The sequence below is a fragment of the Momordica charantia genome, assembly GCF_013281855.1.
Source record: "Momordica charantia cultivar OHB3-1 chromosome 4 unlocalized genomic scaffold, Mcharantia_2.0 BLBB01000004.1, whole genome shotgun sequence".
Classification (NCBI taxonomy): domain Eukaryota; kingdom Viridiplantae; phylum Streptophyta; class Magnoliopsida; order Cucurbitales; family Cucurbitaceae; genus Momordica; species Momordica charantia.
Window position 1 is genome coordinate 6,820,858 of NW_028275162.1, and position 13,150 is coordinate 6,834,007.

Below are 13,150 nucleotides of genomic sequence, written 5' to 3' on the forward strand. Positions count from 1 at the left end.
ATGCTCGTTTTGACTAATTTATATTTTAAAATTTAGATATAATAAAATGGATAAAAAAGTTAATGAGAATAATAAATGTATTCATAGTATATTAAAATATATTTATAATATACCTATCCAACGTACCAATAATTGTGTGTATATACAATGGATATTTAACTAACCATCAATTTTCCATCAATTAAAATTAAAATTATTATAATAAAAAACTCATCATAGGGGTTAATTAAATCACATACAAGATTTCTTTCTCAAAAAAAAAAAAAATCACATACTAAGATTTAGAAATAGAATATTAAACTTACTATATTGTTGGTTTGATCCAATATTTGAAAGACCAATATCGTTAGCTTAAGATATCTACTACACTCCATTAGATTTTGCAGTAGAGAATCAAATTGAAAGTATTAACATTGATACCAAGCAACGGCTTGAAACTCATGGTGATGAAGAAATGATATATAAGAATTTGAAAAACAACGTGACACGAACCGTGACCAGCATTCTGAAAACAACAATGAGCCTTACTTAAATATATAAATATGTTTTATCATTTAAGTAATACGTCACATTGGTACATAGTAAATGATGGAGTGGTTGTTTCAACCGTGGATGGTTTTGTGCCAAATATTTGGGCAAATAAAGCCCATACAAAAAGTATCATCTTCTTGTCTTTCATATCAAACCAAGTAAAAACTCAATTAAACTATATCTTCTAGTCTCATATTATCTTCTACATATGATATATGTTTGAGCTATTCTTTCATTTCATTATCAATTCTCTAATTGAAGAACAAAAAACCATAGAATTCAAGTAATCATGAACCCCAATTGCTATACAAAGTCATAATCAAATTATTCTAAGTTCTAATCCATCCAAGTTAACACAATATAAACCAAGAATTGAATCACTCAGTTTTGGGATTTGCATTATTCATAGTGTTTTTCTGTTTCTTGTTTCTTTAGAGCAGCAATTCAACCAGACAATTTGTATAACATATCCACTGTCTGAAGAACCAAACACAAAACCAAAATTATGTTTCAATTTCAACCTCGTATATGCACTTATATCATTAATCCATTCGAATCATCTGTATAGAAAAAGAAAGCAAAAAAAGAAAAAAAGAAACAGCTTTTGAAGAAACCTCTCAGCTTCTTGAGCCCAGTTTCTCAGACATCTCCATCTTCAGAGACATCTCCCAAAACAAAACAAAAATAACAAAAACAGTTTAATTTTGATTCGTTCCACAACTTCTCTGAGTGGAACTTCTCATCAGAAACTTCCCACTGCAAGAAACAGACCTGTTCATGGCAGCAGAAGAACCCCATTTCTGCCCCATTTCACCTTCTCCAGAAGAACAATCCACTTTCAGAACAGAGCTGATTCCCAGAGCCGATACAGAATCCAGCGAAACCGATCTTCTCACAGCTTGCAAATCGGCCACCCTCTGCTCCAAATCTCCATCATCAGCCGAATCAAGAACTTCATCTTCCTCCTCCTGATCTCTCACAGAATTCGCCCCCAAATCGCCCGAATTCCTCTCCTCCGCACCAAAATCGCCAGAATTCTGCAGATCCGCCATCTGGGTTTCCTCCGGCACGGCGGCTAAGAGAATCGGAGCGCGGCACATGGGGCAACTGGTGTGGGATCGGAGCCACGTGTCGATACAGGGGAGGTGGAAGGCGTGGCTGCACTTGGGGAGAAGCCGCAAGTTTTCGCCCTCTTCGAATTCGCTCAAGCAAACAGAGCACTCTGTTCCGTCGATCAAGCCCTCACCGGACTTGAATCTGCAGACAGCGATGGCGGCGATGGCCGCCGGCGGGAGCCCCACGGTGCGGATGTACCAGATGGGGTGGTCCACGACCGGGCCCTGCTCCTCGTCGAGAAAGTCCTGGCGCTGGGTCGCCGGCGGGGGGCGTCTGCGGCGGCCGGAGTAGAATCTGGCGTAGATTGCGTAGCAGAGGACGATGAGGAAGGTGAAGGAGACGACGGCGACGGTGGCGGCGACCAGATTGGAGAGCTTGTGGGGGGATTTGGAGGGTGGGGCTGGAATTGGGAAGTAGGAGCAGGAATTTGGGCATTTGGAGACGCAATCGGAGGGGCAGGAATCGGGAGAGTACTGGTAGTAGAGGCATCCATTGCAGAATTTCTTGAGATCTTTGTCGACGTCGTCGTCGTCGAGAAGGTGTCGGAGGAGGAATTGGGGATGTTGTTCCATGGCGGAAGAAGAACGGAGGGGTTGAAAATGGAGGAATGGAAAAGTGGGTTATTTTGTTGGTCGAAGTAGGTTACCCAAAGCTTTGAATATTTTGTAAAGGCAACAATAATGCTAGATGCTTTTTCTCTAATCCCAATTGTTGACTTTTTAGCTTGTGGCGGCGGATCGAGTCAAGCTCATGGTTTGTACTTGGATGTACATGATGGGCCCATGGCCCATCAATCAATCGTTTGTTTTTTTTTACCATAATATGTTTCGGCTCCAACAGGGGTTGATCGGAGAAGAATGCGACACTCTGGTTTCCTTTTCCAAACAATCTGATACCATATCAATATTTATGGGTTCCATCTCAAAACCAATTGGTAATGAGAGAAGTAGCTCATGTCTATTATAAACCATTAGGACTGAGCATCGGTCGGTCGGGGTCGGTTTTTGGTCGACCTCGACGTTGAAACCGACCAAATCGGTTTCCATATTTTGAAAACCGACATCTCCCTTCGCATGGATGGCGCCGATCGGCCGACCGATCGGTTCGGTCGGTCGGTTTATCGGTTTAACCGACTCTTTTTTTTTTATATATACTGTGTCTAAAATTAGGAGAGGAGAACAGAGAACAAGGAGAGGAGGGGGGTGGGCGCGGTTGGGTTGGGCGGCAAGAAGAACTGAGGGTGGGAGGGGATGGCGGGGGCGCGGTTTGCGGCAAGTACGGCGATGGCGAAGGGCAAAAACTAAAAAGAAATTGAAAGAGAAAAGGCGATGGCAGAGGATGACAGCGAAGGCGAAGCGAGGGGCGACGAGCGACTGAGGGCGATGGCGGAGGGCGACGAGCGGCTAAGGGCGACGGGCCAGAGAGAGAATAGAGAGTGAGGAGAGACAGCGGACGACGTGAGGGAGATTGGAGAAAACAAAAAAGAAATAGAAAGTGAAACCCTACAATGACTATTAGAAAGATTTATTTTATTTTTTTAATAAATAAAAAAATTAGATTACATATTCGGTCGGTCGGTATCGCCTGATCGACGGCCGCCGACAGACTGACAAAATCGGTTTGGGAACCCCAAAACCGACACCGAACTGACGGTATGTAAAACCGACCGACCGACCTCTTTTCGGTAGGTCGGCTCGGTTTTTCAAATTTCCATGCTCACCCCTACATTAAATAACCACTAATTCATTTAGGAAGAATGTAATTTAAGAATATAAAATAAATATAATAGGATGATCTTTATTGAGGATAATTTTGGAACAAGAAATCTTAATAGGTCTCGAAATCTATATTGGTAAGTATTAAAAACAATGGACTTTTGTGAAATATAATATCTAATATCATCCACTAGATAATTTCTTAAAATCTACTGATGTTGTTTATAAAAATTGAATATAGAATCTATTTAGATATATAACACTCCTTTTAACTCTATCAACTTAATATGAACATAACTCTTTTGGTTAAGATGTATATCATCGACAAAAGGTTAAAAAGTTTAAAGTTAAATTCACAAAGAAAAATATGTCTCTTTGAATTTTTTTGTAAATTTATTGTCTATTATTTAAATGAATTCATAATTTTTTATATTTTAAAATATTCAATTATGTCACTACTAGCAATGAATGTTAAATTTGATGGGTGATAAACTTATACAATGTTGGAGGTGATTTCTCACTAACCACGTAGCAGACCCTGATACGTTGAGGAAGACTAGTGGCTTCGAATATTGCTTCAATAGGTCGAGCTGATCTGATGTCAGTTCGATCCACTATGCGAGCCGACTGAGCCAACCTTATCTTCTACACATTAGCCATTCGAGCCACAAAATAACACTTCATCAGGAGTGCATTTCTGACACATTCCATGACAAAGCACCGCTATTTCTGAAACTTTAAAGAGTCATTGGAGCTCTGTCAAAAGTCCTGTTGGAGGCTCCATCTATAAATAGGAACCTCCCACCTCATTTCCAGGTACGCGAAACTATATTCTTTCTCGGATATAGCTCAGCCATTCACTGCTTGGGCATATGAGTGTCTTCTGTTTTGTAGGTTTCATGTTCATCACACTTCCAACTCGTTTGTCAGGTCATGTTCCACCTGAGCCAAGGTTCGCGGACTTTGTCAGGTTCCTGATCAAACATATAACATGATAGTTTATTGAGTTGGTAAAAATTTAGATGAAGAACTAGACTACCCATAAAAAAATAAAAGCTGAAGTTTATATCAACTTATTAGAAATTTCATAGCAATAAAAATTTTATCCAAAAGAGAAATATAACATGTTTTTAGTACAACTCATTGATGGTTATTAGCAAATTTTTTATCAGTGAAGTGGTTTGATCTCTCAACAAAATTTAATTATGTCAATTCACTATGTTACATGTTGTAACATGGCATATTGATGGTTCTTCCTATCATAGTAAATATAGTTATTTTTAATGTTTATATTATATACGTGGAATGTTGATTGTGTAATTGAAGAGAAATTAAATATATACTTGTTAGATTTAAAGAAAAATAAAGGAATTTGAACATAAATCTATATTGTTGGAGAAGATTTTATAACATTTAAATTAGAAATTATCTCAAAATCATCGACTGTCTCTGTCGAAACTTGGCCACCCTGTAAGATTTAGAGTAGGAGACTCATTTGATAACGTCCATGTTTTTCCTTTCTTTTTGTTATACGTTTTTTTCTTATTTTTTAAGAAACTGACATATTTGATAACCACCGATTTATATGAAACCACGTTAATCACTAAAATAAATAATGCAAAGATATTTTCTTTGTTAATATTAGATGTATTAAATTTGTCAAACTTAAATATAGTTAATAATATAGATTTGAATATTCATTCCACATGCATATTAAAAAAAAATCATTAAATTTGATAGGTCTTAACTGAGTAACGTGACAATAACAAAATACTTTTCTTAATTAGGATATTGAAATTCTAACTTCAAAGTAGAACGAAATCTATGTTCTACAGGCAAAGAACCAAACTGGGAAGTTATTATGGGGAGGAAAGTTTTTAATTTCTCTTTCAAATTTCTTGTAAATCAGTAAAACTTTGTACTTTTTTCCTTTTAAATTGTCTAATTTCTCCTCCAACTTTACTTCTACTCACTAAATATCTTGTCATATAAATTATCATAAGTTAATTTTAGTTTTTTTTAGGTACAGTCAAGTTTAATATAAGAGACCAAATTGGAAAGAAAAAAAAAATCTAAAAGACTAAACCTATATTTAACCTAAAATAAAAAATTGTTCAATTGGCCAATTCATCATAGCTTGACGATTAAGGCACATATTTCTAATCAAAATGTCGTCAGACACTCTTGCGTTATACTTAGAGATAATGTCTTGGATAAGCTATTTTGCAAACTTATTTTCACAAATGATCCAATGTTTATAAATTTTATAGTTTTAGATTTCTGGATTTAAAACTTTTTTCAAATGTTAAATTTGTCCTTATTTATGGCATTTATATTTATTATAATTTGTCTTTTATTTAAATACAATTGATTAATATTCCAAATTTGATTTTGTAAACATTAAATTATTGTGTGACCTAAATCAATCATTCTTATAATTCCCTAATTTACTCATAAGAATGAAATTTATTACAAAATATTCAATTATTATCATAATCCCCAAATTTACTCCTTAATATATTCTACTAAATAATGAAATTTATTACAAATATTTTATCATTTTATTACCTTTTTGGCCAAATTTTAATAATATAGCCATTATAACATACACTTAACAATGGTGATATAAACTATATATATATATAAACTATATCCAACTACATTTTCAATTATATGGAAATATAAACTATATCCGACTATAAACTTAAGCAACATACACTTAACAATGGTGATATAAACTATAGTAATTATAACATACACTTATATGGAGATATAACCTATATCTGGCTATAAAGTATATACGACTATATCCCTCTACAAATTTTTCAATAAAGCAAATAACCTACAAACCTTTCGGTCGGCGACTAGACAATGGTCGGGATAAACGGAGGGCTGGAATGATCGACGGGAGGTAGGCGACAAAAAAGAAACCTCGGGATAAACGAACGGAAACAATGGACGGGCGGCCGGAGACGAAGGAGAAGCTAGACGGATTGTTCCAGTGACGAAGAAGAACGGAGACGACGGTCGGAGACAAAGGAACGCAGACAGCGGCCGGAGACGAAGGAATGGATGGAAACAGAACGATAGAAGAAGAAGAAAAGTCGGAGGATGAGGTTTTCGAATTTTTTGAATAATGGAGGATTTTGGGGATTTTATATTTTTGACTTTTGGAAAGTCTAATTAGGCAAAATTTAAGAAATTTAAAATGTAACCTCCCAAATAGCCAATTTTGGATTTTTAAAATTAATTAATATTGAGGTGAGATACAAAACCATATATTAGTAAATTCGTTGATGGGTACTATCCTAAATGAGGTTGTTTCATGACAAAAAGTATAAATTTTATACAATTCAATCCTTTTATGTAATTATAATCTCTAAATAGCTTATCACTGTACTAATCCCTTACTTAAAAAGAAAACTAAAATAAAACTTATAGTTCAAATCTCTCTTTTTAAGGTCCATATTCAGTGTCTAAATGAATCCATTTAAGGCACTGCCCAAGGGTGAACTTTCTTGTCTCATTTTGTTAAGGTCAAATATCTCAAAAAAAAAAAAAAAGTCTATATTTGGTGTCTTAAATGAATAATTTAAGGCAGTAGGCCAAGGATGGACTTTCTGCCTCATTTTTCTAAGAATACTTTGTTACATAAAAGATATATGGAGTCATACGACAAAATGTATCTGGCTCTTTTATATTGTTCTTTTTTTAGTACAACTACGAGAATAAAAACTATCGACCTCAAAAAAATTTTTTTTTTACCTTTATCAATAAATTACACTTATGTTGGCGAGATTTTGAATAATTTATACTGGGAGAAGGCTGATTCAAATTGCTATGGTGCCTATAATTGGTTCCAACAGTCCAATCAAATTAACATTATTGGAGAGTGGAAACTTGTTGGGATTGGTGGACCCAAAACGATGTGAGAACGCGTTAGGGATAAGTCGGGATCAAGCCGGGATGAAAACAGGTGAAGCGGGGAGCTGCAGGTCAGGAGGGCCGAGGCAGTAGGGTCATGGCGCTAGGGGACAGCGCTGTGGCACTATCCAATTGTGCGCACGCAGACGATTCTCTGTCCATAGCGCCATGGCGCCAGGGACAGCGCCATGGCGTTGTATCACGATTTTATAAAAGTAGCAGCTTCGATTTTAGGTTTTTTGAGACCTCAAAATGTAGCAGTTTAAGGGTTTTTCAGCAGCCGACTTTAGGGTGTTTTGGTAGCTGATTTGTGGTGGTAGCTCGGACATTGGCAGAACAGATTGAGGAGATCAAGATCATCGTTATTGGGGTATTGTATCTTGATCATTCTGTGAGTGTTTTCATTTCTATACCTAAGTATAGTGTTTATAATACTTATAAGTTATGAGGCTTTTGTTGAGACTTCTAGATGGCAAATATCGGGGTGAGATGTTTGAGTGCTTTGTATCCAATCTCTATTATAGTGGAACCCGCATCTGAGCGAAAGACTGGACGTAGCCTATAAACTGTTGGGGTGAACCAGTATAAATCTTGTGTCATTTATTGCTTTCCCCGTTTTTCTCTTGTGTTGTGTGATTGACTTAGGTATCTGGATATAATTGGGGAAATTATACAAGAACTGTTAATTTCTCCAACAAAATTAACATGACACCTGGACCAATCACTCAATTCGATTTATTCCATTGAAAGAAGTCTGACCTACTACCATAATCGAGTTGGGACCAAATGAACCGGAGAATCTCCCAAGTCCATCCAATCGAGGTGAGGATACCAACCTCAGATCTGACAATTCGTAACCGCCCCAACCTCTTGTTGGAACGGTCATAATAGACTTGTTCCCCCACTCCGCCTATAAGAGGGGCATCATTCCTCGCTATTTTGCCTGAGGTCGACTTACTGAGCTCGAAACCTCACTAACTTGAGCTTCGAAGTGTTTGTTTCCCTTTGTGTAGGTTTATCCTTGCATAGCTCTCTCTTTCCTAATTCGTCCAAGTTCAATCGAAGTCGATCTTCAGAGCTCAGTAAAATTCAACACCAACATACACCAAATCCAACAAAAATGATCAAAGTCAAATTGAAGTGTGACTTAACTGGCCAAATATTTTTCAATAGTATACTTTTGAAAAACATAGCAAATTGAACCAAATAAAAGTAGTTCAAATCAACTAAATGAGATTATTTTGGAACATTGTCTTGCTTAGAAATAAAGTGAAATTGTGGCATTCCATCAAATTATAATTCTTAGTATCAAAACGAGCATAGCTCAATTATAATTGACATATATATTTAGTAGGCCTATTCTGTGAGTTACACTATTGATGTTGAAATGTTGTAGCAATAGCACAAAAAAAAAAAAAAATATTCTAATTCGAGAAATGTCATTTTTGGAGATGTAATTTATGGATTGGAATGTTTGTTGGAACTCTTTGGCTTGGATGCATTGGGTTACATAGTCATTGTGGATGTTTGTTTCAAGTTCTTATTTGAGATATATCACCTTAAATAGGCATAAGTTAGTTCTAAAACGGTTAGGAATTAGTGGATCCGTTACTCACAATTTCGTATGCTTGCGTAGTAAGTTTTTGCACATAAAATTTTTGCTCCATTATTGGAGACTAAGTTTATTGCAAACATCATGAAATTGAGTTTTTTTATTTGCTATTTTGAGTTTTTAGTTTAAACATACAAATATTTTACTAGTGTCGAAGTGGTGGATGATGAGAGATGTTGTGTTATAGAAGAGTATGCTGTGCCACTGCTAATATTCCCAGTTGACATATCAGCCTTTGATTTAAAAAAGTTCTAACTAAGAAGAGCAGTGCGAAGCCGATTGTGTCTATTGGATTTAAAGGTGTGAAAGAATGTGTAAGAAACTTATTCACATATACGTTAGTGAACATGTTTGTGGTTTTGTTTCTTTTAATATTAAATTTGGAGTTATTTATTTAAATGAAAAAGTTGTTTCTTTATTTTGTTAATTTGTAACTTTATATATGTTAAATTTACCTATGTAACATATGCAAAAAAAGGTTACATATATGTTTAATTTTGTGTGATAGGTTACATGTTTGGACAACTATATATAGTTGTGGATTTCTTCATTTTGAGATATCCAAGCATACCACAATTGGGTATTCTCCTCCTCCCACAAGAGTTCTCTCTTATTTTGAGTTTTTCTTCTTGTTTATGTTGAGAGCAACTATCTAAGAGTTCTGTCAAATCCGAGTAGTTCGAGGTTGCTGTTCTACTGGAGTTAGTCGTTGTATCATTCTGAGACGAAGTCTGCTAGCAACTTGTGTAGAGCGAATAATTATCTTCAGGTCAGTGCTATTGTAGCGTGTATCGACTATATTTCGTAATGTTTTTGTGTTCATCAAGTTGTCAAGATTTGTAATTGTTTGTAGCCAATTACATTGTAAATTGTTGCTAGTGTTATTAGTTTACATATACAAGGTCTATTTACCCAACAGTATCAAGCGCGTAGAGTTTAAAGCTCATATAGAGCTTTGAACAACTTGCAGACGTGGTGCGGTAATTTCTGATCTACAAAACCAAGTGGTGGTGGGGTGAAAACATCTACAAGCAAATTACCATGTAGAAAGGCATTGATGGCATCAAGTGGCTGGATGGGCCATTGCCAAGTAATAGCTATTGTGAGAACAATCCGTACGGTGGATGGTTTGATTACCGGACTATAGGTTTCTCCATAGTCAATATCGGGTGCTTAGAGAAAACCTCTAGCCACGAGTTTGCGCTTTGTAACGTTGAATGGTGTCATCAGCATTTCGTTTGATTTTTTATACCCATTTGATGTCAACCAAATGTTGTTTTGGTGAAGGAGGAACCAAAACCCAGGTTTCATTCGATTGAAGAGCAGAAAATTTTGTTTTCATTGCTTTTTGCCATTCCAGATGTTTCACTTCCTCATAAAAATTAGGAGGTTCACATTGAGAGTAATCAGACAGGTGAGTTAGTTTAGTGAGACCGCCGAACATTTGTCTAGGTTTGGTAATTCCATATTTGCATCGAGTGATCATATGATGATTATTTGAGATATGTGGGGGTGAGATGAAATTTAAGTGAGGTTCAGAAGGTGGGCTATGAGAAGTAACAGGAGCAGGTGATGAGGCAGGAGAATGGAAGGTATATACAGGAGGAGAATCAAAGGATTGGGAGAGAGGTTGAGAAGTAGCAGTAGCTTGATTGTCTGGGGTGGGAGAAGAAATAATTGATGATGAAGAAACTGAAAACCAGGAGGGAGTAGGCGGTAGGCAGCTTGTTGTAGGTGAAGAAGAGGATGGAAACAGGTGGCTATAATGGAATTCACGTTCGTTAAACGTGACATGCCGAGAGATGTAAATTTTGCCACTTTGGTTAAGGCACTTATAACCCTTGTGATAATCACTGTAGCCTATGAAAACACATTTTTCACTGTGAAAATCAAATTTATGTTGCTGATAAGGACGAATACGAGGGTAGCATGTGCTACCAAAGGTGTGAAGTTCACTATAATTTGGAGTTTGATTATGGAGAATGTTTTATGGCGCTGAAGAACAGGGGTAGGCATGCAGTTGATCAGGTAAATAGGGTGTGAAATGATTCCCATCAGTAGGTGAGAGGCATAGTAGCTTGAGCTGAGAGAGTAAGACCAGTTTCAACTAAATGTCTGTATTTTCGTTCTACTCTTCCATTTTGAGATGAAGTATAAGGGCATGACAGTTGGCCAAGGTTAGAGGTCACATAATTACTAGAACCAGATGAGACGAGTTTGATTAGGATAAGGTGAGTATCTGCCTTTGCCACGGAATCTCCCACGATTGTTTGAGTGATAGGGTGATCGATTGGTAGTCTGTGGGTGAGAAACATGGGGTTTATCAGCAACAATGGTAAGGTTTAGAGATGTAAGGGTGACAGGAAGGGCAGCAGCATTTTTAAAAGCCTCAAAACGCTGTCTTTGTTCAAAAGCTAAAAGCTGAAATTGGATTTCACTCCAGGAGATGTCTTTTTGGTTTCTAATAACAAACACAATTGGTGTGTATTCTTCATCCAAACCTCCAATGGCATAAAACACAAAGGATCTCATATCCATAGGATATCCAACCAAATGAAGATTATCATGAATTTTCTTCATTGTAGAGAGATATTCATTCATTTTGGCGGTTCCTTTTCGGGTTTGTTGAAGCATTTCCCGATTGAACTACTCTTGAGAACGAGATTGAACATCGAAGTATTCTTGAATGGCATTCCACAAGGCTTTTGCATCGTTATGGCCATAACTTACGTAGCCACTTCTGATGACATTGAGTTATAGAGCCAGCCAACAAGGAGCTAGTCAACAGCGATCGAGATATCATATTCAGGATTAGGGAGAAGCAAACCATTTGGTTCATCCTCTGATGGAGGAATGATGATGGAAAGTTCAGGACATGAAGTGTTCCTAGTTAGACGTCCTTCTAACATGAAGTGTTCTGGGCAGTCGGATCGAACAAGTGGGTGCTAGGTAGGTTCATTTTGTTTTCAACTTGGGTAGTAGGGACCTTAATTAAGGGTGCGTGGTGATATCAGATTTTGATGTATCAGAGGGAGATGGAACACTATAAGAAACAGAGTTTTCAGCGACAAACTTTTAGAGACATATTAACAACAATGTCACTAAAATGAGCTTTCAGCGACATCGTCAACATGTGATGTCGCTGAATCTCCTTTTCAGCGACGCCCTCAACCATATGTCGCTGAAAGTCTATTTTCAGCGACAACGTTAACAAATTGTCGCTGAAAGTGCCTTTTCAGCGACGACGTCAACTGACGGCGTCACTGAAAACAGTTTCATCGACACATAAGTGAGATTTGTCGCTGAAAATGTAATTTTATCCCGAATAAAACCCACTTCCGGATTTTACAATTCATTTTCAGCGACACTATCAACAGAATGTCGCTGAAAGTGCATTTTTAGCGACGCCGTTAGGTAAATGTCGCTGAAAAAGCACTTTCAGCGACGCTGTCAATTGACGGCGTCGCTGAAGAGATTTTCAGCAACACATAAGTTGTATGTGTCGCTGAAATCTCTGATTTTTATCCCAAATCAGTTCGCGATTTCACAAACCCTCGCCGCCAACGCAATTTCTTCTCCCATCCGTCGCCGCGTCACCGATTTCAGCACCTCCCCTCTCCGTTCATCTCCTCCGGTTGTCGGTATCGAAGTGTGGTGGTTGCCGTCGCCCATAGTTGCCGGATTCGAGTGGGTAGCGTCGGATTCTAGTGGGTAGTCGCGGATTCGAGTGGCCTTTCGTCTCCTCCGGTTGCCGGTATCGAGGTGTGGTGGTTGCTGTCGCCCAAGTCGCCGGATTCAAGTGGGTAGCGTCGGATTCGAGTGGGTAGTCGCGGATTCGAATGGGTTGTCGCCGGATTCGAGTGGGTATTGTTTAATCTCTCCCTTTAAGTTGTATTTTCACTTTTGGATGGTTTAAAATTTGATTTTGGAATGGGTTAAAATGTGGGTTGTTTAGATTTATGAATCCTATTTTAAATTGTCGTTTATGTGGATTGTTTTGATTAGAATTTGATTTTGGAATGAGTTAAAATGTGAGGTGTTAGTTGTATTTTCACTTTTGGATGGTTTAGGATTTGATTTTGGAATGAGTTAAAATGTGGATTGTCTAGATTTATGAATCCTATTTTAAATAGAAATTTATGTGGGGTGTTTTGATTTGATATTTTCACTTTTGGATGGTTTAGGATTTGATTTTGGAATGAGTTAAAATTTGGGGTGTTTTAATCTCTCCCTTAAGTTGTATTTTCACTTT

The 13,150-nt window shown here is 37.3% G+C and overlaps 1 protein-coding gene across 1 annotated transcript; it reads right to left on the reverse strand.

Annotated features, from left to right (window-relative positions):
* Positions 1-1,025: 1,025 nt before the first annotated feature.
* LOC111012229 (E3 ubiquitin-protein ligase Os04g0590900) lies at positions 1,026-2,317 on the reverse strand. The gene has a single exon (XM_022286301.2). The coding sequence runs from the start codon at positions 2,217-2,219 to the stop codon at positions 1,230-1,232; it is 990 nt and encodes a 329-aa protein (XP_022141993.2). The 5' UTR covers positions 2,220-2,317; the 3' UTR covers positions 1,026-1,229.
* Between the last annotated feature and the right edge of the window lie 10,833 nt (positions 2,318-13,150).